The 18,356-nt window shown below is 41.2% G+C and overlaps 2 protein-coding genes across 2 annotated transcripts; one reads left to right on the forward strand and one right to left on the reverse strand.

Annotated features, from left to right (window-relative positions):
* Positions 1-4,443: 4,443 nt before the first annotated feature.
* On the reverse strand, positions 4,444-7,322 carry LOC129074071 (cathepsin G-like). Its single transcript, XM_054577767.1, has 5 exons — positions 7,128-7,322; positions 6,017-6,164; positions 5,421-5,556; positions 5,025-5,279; positions 4,444-4,632 (listed from the first exon to the last, which is right to left on the reverse strand). Exons 1-5 carry the CDS (start codon positions 7,180-7,182, stop codon positions 4,444-4,446), a joined length of 783 nt encoding a protein of 260 aa, XP_054433742.1. The 5' UTR covers positions 7,183-7,322.
* A 4,806-nt stretch (positions 7,323-12,128) lies between these two features.
* Positions 12,129-12,911, forward strand: LOC129074114 (cleavage and polyadenylation specificity factor subunit 5-like). Its single transcript, XM_054577786.1, is given in 1 exon segment — positions 12,129-12,911. A coding segment is annotated over 1 exon segment (783 nt).
* The last annotated feature ends 5,445 nt before the right edge of the window (positions 12,912-18,356 follow it).

An 18,356-nucleotide genomic window follows, 5' to 3' on the forward strand; every position in this document is an offset into this window, starting at 1 on the left:
TATTAGGTCGAGTTGTTTTTGGATGGAGTCTATAGGGTTTTCTATGTACCCTACCATGTCATCTGCAAACAATGACAGTTGTACTTCTTCCTTCAAATTGGGTGCCTTTTATTTCTTTTTCTTGTCTGATCACTGTGGCTAGGGTGTCCAATACCATCTTGAATTGCAGTGGCGGAAGGGGACAACCGTGTCTTGTTCCCGATCTTAGTGGGAAAGCTTTTAGTTTGTGCCGGTTGCGTATGATGTTCGCTGTAGGTTTTTCATATATGGCCTTTATTATGTCGATGTATTCCCCCTTTACTCCCACTTTGCTGAATGTTCTACCCAGCAAGGCTCTCAATTTAAATGGAAGGTGAAGTAAATAGTTTCCCAGACAAAAGAAGGCTAAAAGAATAAACCTCATCTCCACCTGCACTGCAAGAGATGCTAAAGGGACCGCTTTAGGAATGTGAAGAAGAAGAGTGAGAGAGGAACATAGGCACAAAGGGAAAAAAATGAATAAGTACCCACCTCTAATAACTTTAAATGTAAACGGATTCACTATTCCAATCAGGAGACATGGGGTGGCTGAATGGATAAGAAAATATGACCTGTACATATACAGCCTAAGAGAGGCCCACCTAAGAACAAAGGAGCCACACAGACTGAAAATAAAAGAATGAAAAAATATATTTCAAACAAACAGACAGGGAAAAAAAAGCCGGGTAGCAATACTCATAGTGGACAAAATAGACTTCAAAACAAAGGCCATAAAAAGAGACCCAGAAGGACACTTCATAATACTCAAGGGAAGAATCCATCAAGAAGTCATTAAGGCTGTAAACATATACGCACCCAACATAGGAGCACCCATATATATAAGGAAAATCTTGGAGGACCTGAAGAAAGATATAGGCAGCAACGTGTTGAAAGTAGAGAATTTGAACCCCCCACTGTCAACAATAGATAGATCTTCCAAACAAAACATCGGCAAGGATATCGTGGCAATGAATGACACACTACATCAAATGGACTAACTGATGTATATAGAACCTTTCATCCCAATGAAGCAAAATACAGATTCTTTTCAAATGCACACGGACATTTTTCTTTTCATTTAGGAAAGAAAAAATAGGCCACATGATAGGACACGATTAACTTCTTCTCTTTCATTTCTGATATTATTTATTTGCGTCCTCTCCCGTTTTTTCTTCATGAGTCTGCTTAAAGGCTTGTAGATTTTGTTGCTCTTTTCAAAGAACCAGCTCCTCGATTTGTTGATCCTTCGAATTGTTCTTTTAGTCTCAATGTCATTCAGTTCTGCTCTGCTCTTGATTATTTCCTTCCTTCTACTCGCGCTGGGCTTTGTTTGTTGTTGTTCTGCAGTTCTTGAAGCTGTAGGGTTAGGCTGTTTGTTTGAAATGGTTCTATCTTTTTTTAGGCAGGCCTGTATTGCTATGAACTTCCCTCTCGGGACTGCCTTTGCTGTGTCCCATAGGTTTTGGACTGTTGTGTGTTCATTTACGTTTGTTCCCAGAGACGTTTTGATTTCTTCCTTGATCTCATTATTGACCCAATCATTGTTTAATAGCATGGGGTAAGTAACATTGTTAAAATGGGGTAATAGAAGGGAGGGACAAAATATGTGAACTGAAATAAAGTGTAGTATAAAACCTAGTGACTTTACATGTACAGATCTGAAGGACAAGAAATGAATGTTAAAGAGCTATGCAAGGAAAGAAAATGTCACAAATCATGTGGAAGACCACAGTGGATTTCATTTCACTGGCATCTAGTATTTACCACTGTTTTTTCTGTCTGGACCCACTTCTGGTGATGTCAGAAGGTGACGCCATCTGACCTTAGGCAGCCTGTTTGAGGCCTCCAGGCATCTACAGTCTGTGGCTGACTCCTTCTGTTGTTATTCTAGTCACTCTGCACTCAGTAGTCAGGCTTAAGCACCCCAGGGCGGAGCAGAATCCCTCCTGGCGTCAGTGCTATTGTTTCCCATCAGGCTGCTGCCACTTGGATGGCTGATGCTGTATGGGGGATGACTCAGCACCAGGATCCCGGTGGCTACTCTCTGTGTTCTCTCCCCACAGCTTCCATCCCCAGCCTCTCCTCAAGCGACTCTAGTCCACTCTGCCCCCCGCCCCCGCCTTCGTGGGAGCCCGGTGGAAGTGGCTGCCAATGAAAATGTATGCCTTTGCCCTTTAAATGGCTCTTTGTGTCTCCATCCATCTGTCTCTGGCAGAGAGCAACCCTGCGGCTTTTTGCAGCTGGATGTTATCTGTGTACTTTTGGGGCTCTGGTGCTGCAGGCTGGGGATCCCATACTTCTCAGGGGGATTCAACCAGACACTTATGTATCCCTCTGGCATTTCAGCTGCCACCTGTGGGTACCCTGCCAGCCCTGTTGTGTCTCCACCGCACTCTCTACCAGTCAGGTTTTGCTGAAGCTGATTCTTCTGTCTGTCCGTGGTTATAAGGCTTCTCTCTCCCGATTGTTCAATTGTTTGTTCTGGGTGATTTCTCCACAATTTAGTTGCAGTTCCAGGTTGGTCCCGGGAGGAGGTTAGTGTGACTTCCAGCCACTCTTCTGCCATCTTGGACCTCCAAAAATTATTACTATTTTAATTTCCATTGATTCGTACGTAAACTTTGCCTTTTCCTCAAATGTTTAGTTTCTTAAATAACTTGTCTATTAATGTTCTTAGCCCAATTTCCTTTCTTTCTTTTATTTCCTTAGACTAGTGTTTTAGAGCAGTGGATAATGTAGTTGTGAACGGCTTATACGATAAATACATAATGTGATGTGCCATATTTTCCCATTTCCATGTATTATAGGACTTTATGTGACTTCCATGTGGAATCTATTGTTAAGTAATGGTGTCATGAACATTTTTATGACACCCTCCCCCCACACTTCAGATGTTATATAAGATAAAGGTCCTAGAAATAGAAATCAGTAGGTCAAGGGAGACAAATAAATGTAGGCATAATTAGAAATCATTTTAGGGAAATATGTACCACCAAGAGCAGCCCAGTCTTCATGATGCTCAGTCCTTATAAGGAACAGTTTTCTTCCTAACATATGTTATCCTGGGTCAAGGGCTCCTATCAGGTGTGAGGGGAAAGACTGAGCCACCAGGTGCTGTCCTTTGAGGCCACACACCCCTGCCCTCTCTGCTGCTGGCTCTGGCTTATGCCCTGGGGCTCCGTGGGGCTCCTCTTGGCAGACTACCTGGGGTCTACATTTGTTTGTGTGATGGCTTCTCCTCAGAGTGGTGTTTTACTGCTGGGGCCTGACGTTGCCCCTTGGCTCAAGCACGTTCTCCTGTTCACCTGCTCGTCTCACACGTGCATTCTGCGCTTCTCTCACCTGTGGCTCTGCCAGGGCTGTGAGCCCCAGGGAACACCTGGCACACAGATGTAAGGATGGTCTTGCGTGAAAACAAGCTTTCATTAGCTTTTCATCGTATGTTTAAATGGGCTGGATTTTGCTTCTCCTATCCCTGTGACTTGTTAGTTATTCTTTTTAGAAAAGTTGGTTCCCTTTTTGATGTGGGCGCCACATGATTCCTTGTCCATTTGCTGTGAACTTCTTGTGTTTTGTACATCTGTCACTGGTGGTGCTGTTCCAAGGATACAGAAGTCTAATGTAAGGTCATTTGTGTCACAATGACCTGTCTTGCACTTCAAATGTGTCATTTTGTGGGTTTGAGGAGTGAAGTTTATGCCTTTTACATGTGTTACTGGCTTGGCCGAAAAGTTCTTTTAGTTATATCCATGGGATAGCTCTGTAGTGCTTAGCTGTCTTTAACTTCATTTGAAACAAATTTGTGAGATTGTATTGTGACAGCTGTCATATCAGCGTGCGTTTAAAAAAAAAACTTATCAAAGCTGGTGAATTTTGATTTTTGAATTTTGAGGAATGGATTCCATTTAATTTATGCCCTCATACTCTCTAGCTGTTTCAACACCATGTATTAAAAGTTCATGTTCCCATTTATCCGAGACGCCACCTCTGTCGCATATTAATTGAACCTCGCTTGGAGTTTCAATTCTTTCCCTTTGGGAGGCCCGTGCTACACACACCAGGGGCACAGAGTTTAGGATGCTTCTTAATATCTGGAACGGGAGTCCCCCTGGAAAGGTGGAGGGCAGAGAGCCTCACCCTGGGGGGACTAGTGGCCTTCCATAAACTCACAAATAGTGTGGGGAAGGGAGATGGTGAGTGTTTGGCTTTGAGGAGGGAGGTAGCTCCTCCTGTCCCCTGCATGGATTGCAGGAGGTTCATTTGTCCTGGGCAAAGAAAGGACTCCACATTCCTGGAGGAGCTCAGGCACAGTCCTGGATACATTTTTGCAGAATGATGTTTAATATCACAAGAAATCGGTTAGTTGCACTCTAGACATAAACATTTATTAAACTCTGGAACCAGTTCTGTCCCAGAGAAGGAGGGTCAATCATAGGAGGGTTGGCGGGCGTCTCTTTTGATCCCTTGCAGTTTGAAGCGTCTCATTGTCCTATTTATCCAGGGAAGGAAGCTGGAAACCCGAGTGAAGACTGCTGGAGGAGTCCCAACTCTGCTTCCATAGGAGACAATGCCCTGAGCCACATTGTTACACACAAGGGGGCCCCCGGAGTCCCCCTGTGGGTGATGAGAGAAAGAAACACTGAGCCAGACCTTGGCACTCCGCACCTCCCCATTCTTCCTGTCCTAAGGCCGGCCCTCTCCGTGAAATGGGAGGGTGGTGCGGGTGGAAAGTCAAGCCCCTGCATCGTTCGTTTTGTTGTCTTCAACCCTGGCTGTGGGTACTGTCTCTAGCTCAACCTTCCCCTTTCCCATGGAAACACTGCATATGCATGCTGAGTGTTGGGCACTCCTCCCCTCGTCAGAGACTGGATTGATGGGTGAAAGCCCCCACTTTGCTCTGGTCTGGCCCTCAGGCTGAGGCCATGGAGAGGTAGTCTGTTCCCACTGCCCAGCTCTGCCCAGACCCCTCTGTCTCAGGTCGTGTTGGCAGATGCCTGTGGCCTTACCCGGAAGGGATTCTTCCTCTGCCGCTGGTCTCCCACACAAATCTGGCGTCGGCCGTTGTAGCTGTTAAATTGCCTTCTGCACACCTGATCCCTCTGCACTCTCAGCTGCACATCACGGAGTGTGTCTGTTCGCCTGTTCTGACTGACCAGGCCCCAGCCAGCCACAGTGCACTGGGACCCTGGTCTCAGCCCGGCCCGGGTCCGAGGCAGAGACACTGGCCTCACAAATCGATTCCGTCTGGCTCTATCTTGCAGCTGGTGGGAATGTGGGCACTTAGAGGAAGTCTCTGCAGCACTCCACCCACCACCCCTTCTCCATGGTCCCAGAACAAGGTGAAGCCCCGACCTGGAAAGGAGTCAGCTCAGGTGGACAACCAAGGGTCTAGCAAATGGTACCTGCAGTAACATGATGTCATTTTCTAGGTTCTGCAGGTTAAATCCAGGGTGGCGGATGGCTCTGAGGACAGACATGCGCTGCTGGGTATTTTCTGGTCTCCTAATGTTGTGGGCTCCTAAGATGACATTTATAGATCTGCAAGGGAACATGGTCTCGAGGTAGGTATGAGCTGCCATAGGTAAAGTCCACCAGTTCTGCAGGGAAGGTGCAGAGCCCATGGCAGCAAGATAGCAGCTGGGGAAGTGAGGGGAGAGGAGGGCTCTGGGACAGCAGGGCTCTGGGGCAGAGATCTCTATGCCCTCTGCTTCTCAAAAGGCTTGGGCTCTTGGTGGTAGGGGGACACGGTGACCCTGAGGATCAATTAATCAATAGAATACATTTATATAGAGCTGAAATTCATATTTTGAGCTCCAATGTGTGCTTTTTGTCCCCTCCTTCTGTCCTTGAGTATGTACACTGGCCTGTGCCCTGTCTCCCAGGACCTACACAGTCTCTATTCACCCCTTGAGTGCTGGAACCGAGATTTCAGCCCAACGCTCTCACGAGTGCTTCTGGACCTGCCCTGCTGCCTGTTGAGAGCTCCTTGGTTCCTCACCTTCCCCAGCAGTGAGCTGCTGTCATGACAAAGTCTTCTCGCACCAGGAACCCTCCACAAGCACTTCCTCCCATGGGAGTTTGGACTCGAAGAAATGCCATGTAGGGGTGGGAGTGGGGTCTGGCCTCTCGGCCCCCGATGATCTCCGCTGGAAGGAAGTATTCAGCAGTCATTACCGTGCTCACTGAACTCACAGCTTGGTGGCTCCAGAAAGGCTAGAAGATGGGGAGGCTACAGAGATGACGCAGGGAGAGGAGGATTGGTGTTGAGAATTGGGGTGTGCAAGGAGGTACCCCGTTATGGGAGAGGCCTCCAGGGTTCTGCAGGAAACGCTGCTGGTTCCCCAGCCCAGGGCTCAGCTCCCCCCACCTGCCTCAAAACAATCCTTGTTGTGGAGAACAATCCTTGCTGCAGGCAACACCACTTTGCCTCTCAAGGTGGCGGGCTGGGGTGGGATTTGCTGCCCTGATGAAGATTCCAGAGCCTTCCGGAGTGGACTTCCTGGTACTTTCTCTTCCTCATTTCTGTAAGTCAGCCTCATAAGCAACATGGACTGTGTTTTAATATTCTAGACATGAGCCCTGGCCAGTGAGGCTCACTGGATTGAGTGCCAGCTTGTGAGCCAAAGCATCACCGGTTAGATTCCCAGGCAGGGCACAGGCCTGGGGTGTGGGCCAGGTCCCCCATAGGGAGCATGGGATAAGCAAGAACACATTAATTTTCCCCTTCTTCTCCATTCCTTCCCCTCCCTATAAAAATAAATAAATAAAATATGTAAAGGACATGAGCTGTAGGGACTGTTATTGCTGTCTCTGTTTGTCTCCTAGGTTTTGATACACGGGCTGCAGAATGAACTCAAAGAGCAGAGTTACAGAGCACATACTGCATGCCAGGGGCCATTCCAAGAGTTTCATGTACATTAACTAATGTAACTGTCATAGCAACTCTATGGCGTAGGTGTTGCTATTATTTCTATTTACAGATGAGATACCTGAGAAGTGTGAATTCAAATGATGTGCCCAACGACATAGAGTTTGGAAGTGACCAGGCAGCCTGTGTCCAGAGTCTGTGGGATGGGGTTGGGCCTCTGAAGGTTTGGCCGGTCACTTACCTGCTCTGGCCGCAGGGGGCAGGAGAAGGGCCACCAGGACGAGGAGGAGCTGCATCTCCCAGGGAAGGTTACCCTGTCTGTTGCTGTTGGGGTTTCCTCGTGGCAGACTTTTAGCCCCCCGAGAGAGGAAGGAAGGGTGGGGTGGGGACTAGGGGGTTCGCAGTCCCATTCTTCACTGGGTGTGATAGGTTTCATCACCCCTGGCTGGCCAGGAGGCTGGCCCACCAACTGCCAGTGGCCTGGGCAAAGAGCGAGCGATCCAAGCCCACAGCGCGTCTCCCTCAGCTGCTGAGTCAGTGCTGTCCGGGGAAGTGGGAACCAGGGCGCAAGGAGAGGAGCTTTGGGGCTGGTGTTTCAGAAGCCCAAACCCACGCAATTCAAGATTGTGTCAACAAGGCATGAACGCTGCTAGCTCCCCACAGCTCCCATTTTTTATTGCTCCGTGATAGAAGCCTGCCCGTGCTCAGTGTTTGGGCCCTGGATACCTGCAGAAACCCTGGCTGTTCCCACCTCTTTTTAGAAACTGTGTGGGCAGATTGAGTAGGTCTCGCTCCTGAATGAGTGAAGGGCACTGACAGAGAAGGAAAATGGGAGAACATGGTTGTTCCACTGATGGTGACTTCCTGAGGTCACTTGATCCCAGGGAAGCTTGCAGTAAAAGTTATCACACTGTTGTGGACTTCTATATGCCTTCTGCATACTCAGGATGAAGTCCCTTGTGTCGCAGAAGGTTCCTGCAAGCAGAAAAGGCCTTGTGAGTTGATTTTGTGGAGACTGTCATAGCCTGGCTGGAAAATGTATAAGCTCCGATTTCATCCAGGATTTAAGGGACCTCTCAGGCAAATCTCCCTTTTCTGCCCAGGGTGGGGTGTAGGGGTTAACGTTTAGAAGGAGATACATCCTTGTTGTGCTTCTTGTAATACATAAGCCCAAAGAACTGGAGCCATTCATCCAACATTGAGAATAAGATCTGGCAAAGTACTGTGGAGTAACACAGTTGGTCATGAGACACAATGAAAACTAGTTAGAGTAGTGCGTGTATGTCAGAAAAACATTATATCCTGGTATTATTTTTGCAAAAAATATCAGAATTGTTTACTAACACAATTCTCAATCTTTAAAGTGTTGTAATAGGCACACTTGAAAAATCTGCTGAAAGTTTTGGATCCTCTTCTTTTATATAAATATACACAGGTTTTCCCTTATTTTCAGAAATGTAAGGAATTCAATGCCTTCTCTCATACATGCTCTATGATTGTAACATCATGAAATTTTTTAATACATCTGAAAAGAAATGTGCAAAAAAAGAGAGAAAAGAAACTGTATAATAGCTTTATTAGTGCCTTGCTTGTGGGGGTCATTTTTATTTATTGTTAGTTAAATTTTTTCAACACTTAATTTTGTTTTAAAAACATTAGTCTAATTTAAAAACAGAAGGATAAAGAACATCCTGCAAATGTAAAAAAAGGGAATAAAGCCTATGAACCTAATGATCTGAATAGAAATGTGGGGAGGTGATTTCACTAACAGTGACCTAAGATTGCATGCCACCTTCCCACTATAAACAATCCTAAACAGACTTGTTTAAGATGTCTAACCTCCAAAACCTTAAAGCACTGAAGACATAATGGGAGTCCAGTTAGGTATTTCTTTGAGGACATTTGCTAAACCCACAAAGTTTGAGCCTTTGGTATGATGACGTTATAAAGTTAAGAGAGAAGAAAACAAAACCAAATTCATCCAACGTCCATTCAGAGCCCCTCACCACAGGAAGCTGGGACCTAAAAGTCTGCACCTTCAAAGGAACAAAGAAGAGTAAGGGGCTAGTCCTTGCAAGTCATTCATGAAAGACCAGAAGTAGTTGAATTTTCATGGAATCTCAGACCTTAAATTTGCATTATCATGAGTATGTATGTGTCTCAAAGTAGCTGGTAGAATCCAATGCAAATCTAGAGAAAATTCACTTAATTCCAAACCTGAATTACACATAAAAATTATTTTTCATTTATAATGACAGGCATGTAGTCAATAGGATCAACAAGCAAAGAAAGAAAGAAGACACGATGACTAAGAAACCATGACAATTAGAACAGTGAAACAAACTTTTAATTATTGGGATAATATTATGGGAATAATCTTATACAGATTAGTAAACAAGTATGTTGATATAAAAATAAGCTTTAAAAGAGCTTCAGGGAACATGAAATTTAAAAAGAGACATAGTAATGAAAGAGGATATAATACAATTTCTAAAAATGAAAAATGTAATAAGTAAAATTAAAGTCACAGTGGATAAAGTTAATAACAGATTGGACAAAGAAGAAAAGAGAATTTATAATGTGCAGTAGATCAGAAAAAAGGCGCCAAGAATGGAGCATAGAGAGGCATAAAGACAAAGGTATAAAAAATAATAGGTTTAGTTGAATTTATGTTTAATTGGAATGCTGGAAGAAAAAAGGAGAGAATAAGAAAAGGAGTAATGAGATAGTAGCTCAGATTTTTTCCAAACAGATGAACAATGACCCCGGCCGGGTGGTTCAGTTGGTTGGAGTTTTGTTTTGTACATCAAAATGCTGCAGTGCAATCCTGGTCAGGGCACATACCTACCTTGAGGGTTTGGTCCTTGGTCGTAGTGCACATGAGAAGCTATCGATTGATGTTTCTCTCTCACACCTATGTATCTATCTTTCTCTCTCTCTCTCTCTAAAAATCAATAAACTTATCTTCTGGTAAGAATTAATAGGAAAAAAAACAAACCCCAATGAACAATATTCAATTGATGGTTAGAAATGGTAAATAAAATGAAAATGAAGGAATAAAAAAATACATACTTAAAAAACAATGTCATAAAGAAATGGCAGAAATCTTAAGAGAGGTTACTAGAGAAAGAAAGATGACTTTCAACTGAATAGTAGTCAAAGGCTGAATTCTCAGTAGCAGCAATGAGTCAATGATGCCTAGGGAGAAACAACTTCATTGTTGTTTGAGACACAAATTTCTAAATTGTTGGTAATGATGTAGAAGTTATGAATAGCTGATGAAAAAATGAGCATATATAGGACATCTTGCCAAACAAGTGCAAATTATACCCTTTACAATCACATGTAGAGTATTTACAAAATAGTAACCACAGATTAGGTCTTAAAAATATTTAGAGGATTAAAATTATACATCGTTTGTGATCCAGCAATGAAATTAAGCTAAAACTCATAACAAAAATATGAGCAGAAATTCCTATGTTTTTAAAAGTAAAAATATAGACTTATAAATAAATCACTAGTCAAAATGAAAATCATAAAGGAAGTAAAAAATAAGTTCAAAATGGTTAATAATGATGGAAATAATGCATAGCAAAATTTGTTGGGTATAAAGGAATAAAGATGAAACTTGACTGTTTAATACATCCATTTAATTAATTTAAAGGTAAAAATAAAACTTTCAAGGATAAGATAGAATTTTTTTATAAACCTAAGGTAGGGAAAATTATTTTAAACAAGACATAAAAGAATTAACCATTTATAATTATAAAGGAAACATGGATAACTGGATCTATGTAAAAATTCAGAAATTCTGATTATCAAAGACACTATTAAGATAGTGAAAAGTAAAGGCACAGAGTGGGTGAAGATATTTGTAAGAATTAAAAAAAGATTTGTATTTGGGAGATATATGTATGTATATTTTTATATATATCTTATTTGTGCTATCTAAGTACTGGAAAGCCAATAATTTTGAAAATTGACATGAAATAGACAAATCTTTAGAATATATAACTGATGAAACATACTCAAAAAGTTTGGATTTTCTTGTAAACATGAAATCAATTGATTCAGTTATCAAAAATATTTCATTAAGGACAGCCAGAGGCTCATGTAGCTTCACTGGAAATCTCTACAAAATATTCAAAGAATGCTGTAGAATTTCTTTTGGAAAGTAGATGTTAACCTATCTCCTTTATGAGACTAACAAAACCTCAATGTCACACCCAATGAAGACAATATGGTAAAGGAACGTTATAGGTCACTCTCACTTGAATAGCGATGCACTCAAATCAGTCAATAAGCAGGAAGATATTATATCATGACTAATGTAGGTTCATCATATATATGGGTGACTTTTCATTGGACACGAAATTGCTCTTAACACATCACATGGACTGATGAAAGAAGAAACTACATATGATTATTTAATTGAAGCAAAATGGAAAAAAAACCCATTTGCTAAAATTGAAACTCATTCATTAAAAAAATTCTTAGCTGATTAGAAATAGAAAAGAATGCCTTTATAATGTGATAAAAAGTGTACACAAAAATGCCACAGTAATCATTATATTTAATGGTGAAATGTTGAATGCTTTTTGTTTGAGATTGACACAATTCAAGGATACTTGCATAGCCATAGTCATCAATATTATGCTATAGATTTTAGCAAGTACATTAGGCAGGAAATAGACATGAGAGATCTAGGGACAGAAATTTATATATAATGTGTATATAGATAATGCCAAGAAATCCATACATAAATTATTACAATGAAAAGATTGTTTAACAAATTTGCTAGAAACAAAATATATTTAAAAATTAAACACAGTTTATATATATATATATAGAAAATAAAATTTTGAAGAACTTAATATTTAAATGGCATGAAAATTATCAAATAACTAAATGTAAGGCTAAAAATGATGTGCAAGTCCTCTGTGGTAAAAATTATAAAATTGTATTAATATTAAAAGACACTTAAGAAGTCCTAAATATAAAAATACTCTTTGTGGATTGGAAGGTAAAACATTTAAAATATGTCATTTCTCCAAAAAGTGGTCTATAGATTTATTGCACCGAAGAGATAAGTGATAGAATTCAATTGATTCTAAATAAATGTGGAAAAACAAATGGCCAGCAATAGCCAAGACACTCTTGAGGAATGAGAATAAAATGGGGTCTTGCCTTAGCAAATAAAACTGTAGTAAAGAGACACCTCCTCCCTTGTTAATGGCGGGCGATGGCTGCTCAGCGGGACGCAGACGACCGCTGCCCGCACCGGGAAAGTCTCCCCGCTTCTCCTCCCTTCCGCTCGCCATCGGTGCTCCTCACCTTGTCCGTGGTGCCGCCCAATCGTTCGCAGACCGGCTGGCCCCGGAGCGTCAACCAGTTCGGCAACAAGTACATCCAGCAGACCAAGTCCCTCACCTTGGAGCGCACAATCAATCTGCACCCTCTTACCAATTACACTTTTGGTACAAAAGAGCCCCTCTATGAGAAGGATAGCTCTGTTGCAGCCAGATTTCAATGCATGAGGGAGAAATTTGATAAAATTGGAACGAGGAGGACTGTATAGAAGAGGTTCTGATTGTACACGAGCACGGGCTACCTACCCCATGTGCTACTGCTACAGCTGGGAACAACTTTCTTCAAACTACCTGGTGATGAACTTAACCCGGGAGAAGATGAAGTTGAAGGACTAAAACGCTTAATGGCAGAGATTCTAGGCTGCCAGGATGGAGTCCTGCAGGACTGGGTCATCGACGACGGCATCAGGAACTGGTGGAGACCGAACTTCAAGCCTCCTCAGTATCCATACATTCCTGCACATATTACAAAACCGAAGGAACATAAGAAGCTGTTTTCGGTTCAACTTCAAGAAAAAGCCTTGTTTGCTGTCCCTAAAAATTACAAGCTGGTAGCCGCACCATTGTTTGAATTGTATGTCAGCGCGCCAGGATATGGACCCATCATTTCTAGTCTCCCTCAGCTTTTGAGCAGGTTTAATTTTACATACAACTGAATTCCTGCACAGAGGAGAAGTAAAGAAGCTGTCTCCGGGAGCACAGCTCTGCATAGTACAGAATACACATAGTAGAAAAATATTGGTTTTTTTCATCTTTTCCCCAACCCCTCAATTTCCTCCTCCTTTCTATCATTTGAAGAGTAAAGTTGACCTGAAGAACTAGACAGTAGTGTGAGCACATGTGATAATGTTTAACTTGCTTTTGTTTTTACTCATACATTTTTGTACATTAAAGAAATTGGGCTTCTTTCCTTTTGTTGTTGTTGTTTTTTTTTAATTTCACATTAAACTTGAACAATTCTTACAAAAAAAAAAAACTGTAGTAAAAAGATAATGTGGTATTGATAGGGACATAGATATACAGACTGCTGGACCAGAATAGAGATCCCCCACCTATGTGGACAGATACATGAATATTTGGACATATTTATGTATTTCTATTTATTTGGTGATTAATAGAGTTAATTGAGGGCAACTTACACACAAGGCATCTTGAATGGTTGCAAGATGAAATGGATCCCCACGCTGCTTGGCAAGTGCCAAAGAATTATATACAGTAAATGCAGGGAAGTCAGAGTGGAAGGATAGTTATAGGAACCAATATCTGAACACTATTAGGTATGGAAAATTACTTTCTTTGTGTGACCAGGTCAGAATGACCACCTGTGTCAAGAACAATAACACTGCAGGAGGCAAGGAGGGCTGCTGATTTATATCAGCATGAAAATCAATTAAGATTAGAGGGCCTCTGATGTGGGAGGGGTGGTTGCAAAAAAGCAACTTCTGGTCAGATAGGCCTTTGATTATCATGTCAGAGAGAGGGGAAAAATACGATTTTTCCTTCCAATAAATGATCTTAGGACTATAGGCATCTTTATGATGTCCTACAGGGACAGAAATTTTCTTGTAGGAAATAAACTTGACTTTTATTGAACACCTGATCCAATAACCCATTGTAGGTGGATTATAGATCCAAATGTGACTAAAGATTTGAAAATATAATGTAAGAATATCCTAATGGTAGGTAAAGATTTTAAATACTACACCTAAAATATCAATCATAAAGAAAGATTCCACTGCTAGGATTATACCTTAAGAATCCTGAAACACTAATTCAAAAGAACTTATGCACCCTTATGTTCATAGCAGTGCTGATTACAATAACCGAATGTTGGAAACAGCCTAAGCGCCCATGAGTAGATGAATAGATTAAAACACTGTGGTTCATCTACACAGTGGAATACTATACAGCAGAAAGAAAGAAGGAACTCCTATATTTCGCCTCAGTATGGCTGGAGCTGGAGACTATTATGTTAAGTGAAAAAAGCCAGTTGGTAAAATATAATTACCGTATGATATCACTTATAAGAGGAATCTAATGAACAAATAAACTAACAAGCAAAACAGAATCAGGGTCATGGAAATAAGGAACAGACTGACAGCTGCCAGAGGAAAGAGAGGAGGGGAAAAAACGGGGGAAAGAAAGGGAAGGGAGTAGTCAAAGAACATGTATGAATATTCATGGACATGGACAACAATGTGGGATGGACTGTGGGAGCAGGGAGTGGGGAGCGGACAGAGGAGGGCAAAGGGGGAAAAGTTGGGAAAACTATAATAGAATAAATGAAAATTTAAAAAAGGATTGATGAATTTGATTAAAATCAACAGAAATAAAAGATAATTTGTAAGGGGGCAAAGATGCTTAAAAAGCACTTATATTCAAAGTACGAAAAAGAATTATATTAATAGAATAATGAGTAAAGAGCTTGAATAACCTCATGTCAAAAGAGGAAACCAAGTGGCCAAAACATATGAAAAGATGTTACTCTCAGTAGATAAAAACCATCCATTTAAAGAACTTATATGTACAACCCATGGACATGAACAAAGAGGGGGGATATTGGGTGGTAGGGTAGTATAGGGTGGAAGAGAATAAAGGGGAGAAAAAAATGGGACAACTGTAATAGCATAATCAATAAAATATATATTTAAAAATATATATAAAATAAAAAAATAAAAAAATCACAGTGAGATACCAGTTACAGTCACCAGATTAGTCCTTTCCTTACTCCTAAGCATATACCCTTGAGAAACATGTGCAAACTTAAATCAGATGCAAGACCAAGGAGGTCATAGCAGCATTATTGATGATAGCCTGAACTGGAAACACTTGGAAGATCTATCACCAGCAGCACAGATAATCAAATTGCAGCACACTGATATCACAGAGTATTGCATAGCAATGAAAATGAATGACTATTGCCACGACCAGCTACACTAATGAAACTCACAAACATGATATTGAGAAGAAGAACCCAAGAAGAGAGCTTTCAGTATGATTCTCTTCATATACAGTTCAATACTAGCAAAAATGAAACAGCATTGGATAGAAATGTGTACATAGGTGGAAAATTGTGATGAAAAGCTAGAAAGTAGTTGTCATAGAAGTGACAATAGTAATAAACACTGAGTCAGAGAGCAGAGAGGGCATATGAACCAGGATGAGATACCTGGGGGATTTCTGGAATGTTGACCATGCTCTATTTGACACAAATAGTAGCATTGGCCTTATAATTATCCTATACTGCACATTTATGTTTTGTGCACTTTTCATGTCTGCATATTTTGCAATCAAAAATTTTTTATAGCCTATTTGCCAAAGGGTGTGGCTTAGAGAGCACATCTGAATAAATAAGGGAATATATGAGAGTTGATGGGGCATGCAAGTTTTTAACGCTTTGATTTTCAATTTTAATAAAAATTTTAATATTTGTTTTAATAAGACAACGGTATGTTTCACAATATCCATAGCTGGTTACATCTGCTTTAGACCACTTTATTACATTTCTGTCAGTTATAACTCTGTTCCTCTGGGATATTGGGACACAGAAGCGGGCCGTTTCCCACCTTCTCCCTGGGCCCCATAAGCCACCAACAGTGCAGTTCTTCTGGGCAGGCAGCTGCCAAGCGAATGTTGGGCCACTTCCCCCTTTGATGCTGCTGGAATCAGTCACCAATCTAGTTGCTTTGGCTCTGTGGGAGGTCATGTACTACTGAGGGGGTCCCGGTAATCCTCAGGGCTGCCTTAATGTCATTCTTTGAAGGACGTTTTGGAAGCTACTTGGGAAGTTGTTATTTTAGCATCTGCTCTTTCTATGTATTAACATTTTTAAAAAGTTTGCTATAAAACATTATGCATGTTAGGCCTTCAGCAGCCTTATACATCTCATATTTACTATGTCTCTTGATTGCATCCTTTTTTCTTGTGCTTGATTTAATCTTGTGTTGTTCTCTCAGGTGTGTAGTAGGCTATACTATGTAGATTTAAGTACACTTATGATGTTCTCAGAATCACCTAATGACACATTTTTCAGAATGTATCCTTGTCATTAAGAGGTGCACAACTGTATATTGCTCTCTAACCTGCCTTTGACTTAAATATAAGGTCTGCCCAGAAGGTATCCAGCCATGTAACAGGAAAAATGGAGACCTATCAAAGAAGATACAAGATACAAGAAGCATTGTACAGAGGACAATGACATCTCAGTTTCCTTCAAAGTCGGTACTTTGGGACCTCACTTAGTTCTCCCAGTTGCCATCAGCTGTCCCATCATATTTTCCAGAATCTTACTGATGGTCTGAAATCTCTTCCCTTTCGAAGGTGATTTTAGTTTTGGGAAAAGCCAGAAGTTGCAAGGTGCCAGATCTGGGCTGTGGAGGCTTGAGTCACCTGGATGATTTGATATTTTGCCAAAAAACTCTGCATGAGATGTGATGCATGAGTGGCCATGTTGTTGTGATGAAGCTGCCAGTTACCAGGTGCCCATAGCTGTGACCTTCTGAATCACGTGAATAGTTTCTGTGGAAAAATGTTCAAGCTTAAAGCAGAATTTGATGCAGATTTGTTGCTCCTCTACCTCAGTCATTTTGAATGCGACAGACACCCAGTACACATGCTCACTCAACAGTGTCTACAGTCCCCACCAACTAGTACAGTGAAATCATCATTGTTCATAGACGCACATTCCAGCGCACTCTTCTTGGCTGCCAGGTTACTTTGATGTTGTACAAACCATTCTCATTATATTAAAGATAACCATCTTTTGGACTTTTTCTAGACAGACTTCATATATCTGGTGATCATTCTTCTGTGTGGCAAAATGTAATTTTATGTCATAGCTTTAAAGACTTTATAGTATTCAGTAATATGTACCTTTTAAAAATAATCCCCAAATTAGTGCAAGACATCATTTCTAAGATTGGATTTTTGTAACAAATGTAAGAAATGAACTCTACATTTCTTGGTGTGGTTGATGACTAGGTAAAAGACTTCTTTTATGTCCCCTGCCCCTATTTTCTTAGGACCTTTGTGTACAAGATGTGAAAATGCCATTTTCGCAATGGCCATATTAAATTGAGTATTATTATTTTTAATTCCTTCCTAATTAGATAAGCAATAATTTTACTATTTTAATTTGCATTAGCAATAATTATTACTATTTTAATTTGCACTGATTAGTTAGTAAGCTTTGACTTTTCCCCAAACGAGTTTTTCTTATAACTTGTCAATGTTCTGAGCTCAATTTTCTTTCTTTCTTTCATTTCCTTAGCCTATTTTTCTGGAGTCATGTATAATGTAGGTGTGAATGACTTGCATAATAAATATATTATGTGATATGCTATATTTTACTATTTCCCTATATTGGACATTAATATGATTCCAATTTGGAGTCTATTAAATAATGGTGTGATAATTACCTTTATGAATATACCATGCCCCAATCCCGACAGATCAGATCTTACATTGAATAAAGGTCCTAGAACTAACTAGAGGTCTAAGAAATAAAAATCAAAAAAGGGAGAAATAAATGTAAAAATATTTAGAAATCATTTTAGGGAAACGTATACCACCAAGAGCAGCCCAGTCTTCATGATGCCCAGTCCTTATAAGGAACAGTTTTCTTCCTAACATATGTTATCCTGGGTCAAGGGCTCCTATCAAGTGTGAGGGGAAAGACTGAGCCACCAGGTGCTGTCCTTTGAGGCCACACACCCCTGCCCTCTCTGCTGCTGGCTCTGGCTTATGCCCTGGGGCTCTGTGGGGCTCCTCTTGGCAGGCTACCTGGGGTCTACATTTGTTTGTGTGATGGCTTCTCCTCAGAGTGGTGTTTTACTGCTGGGGCCTGACGTTGCCCCTTGGCTCAAGCACGTTCTCCTGTTCACCTGCCCGTCTCACACGTGCATTCTGCGCTTCTCTCACCTGTGGCTCTGCCAGGGCTGTGAGCCCCAGGGAACACCTGGCACACAGATGTAAGGACAGTTTTGTGTGAAAATAAGCTTTCATTAGCTTTTCCTCTTATGTTTAAAATGGGCTGGATTTTGCTTCTCCTATCCCTGTGACTTGTTAGTTATTCTTTTTAGAAAAGTTGGTTCCCTTTTTGA

Source organism: Pteronotus mesoamericanus, unplaced genomic scaffold (assembly GCF_021234165.1).
Source record: "Pteronotus mesoamericanus isolate MK-2021 breed Mesoamerican mustached bat unplaced genomic scaffold, CSHL_Meso_final contig_46, whole genome shotgun sequence".
Classification (NCBI taxonomy): Eukaryota; Metazoa; Chordata; class Mammalia; order Chiroptera; family Mormoopidae; genus Pteronotus; species Pteronotus mesoamericanus.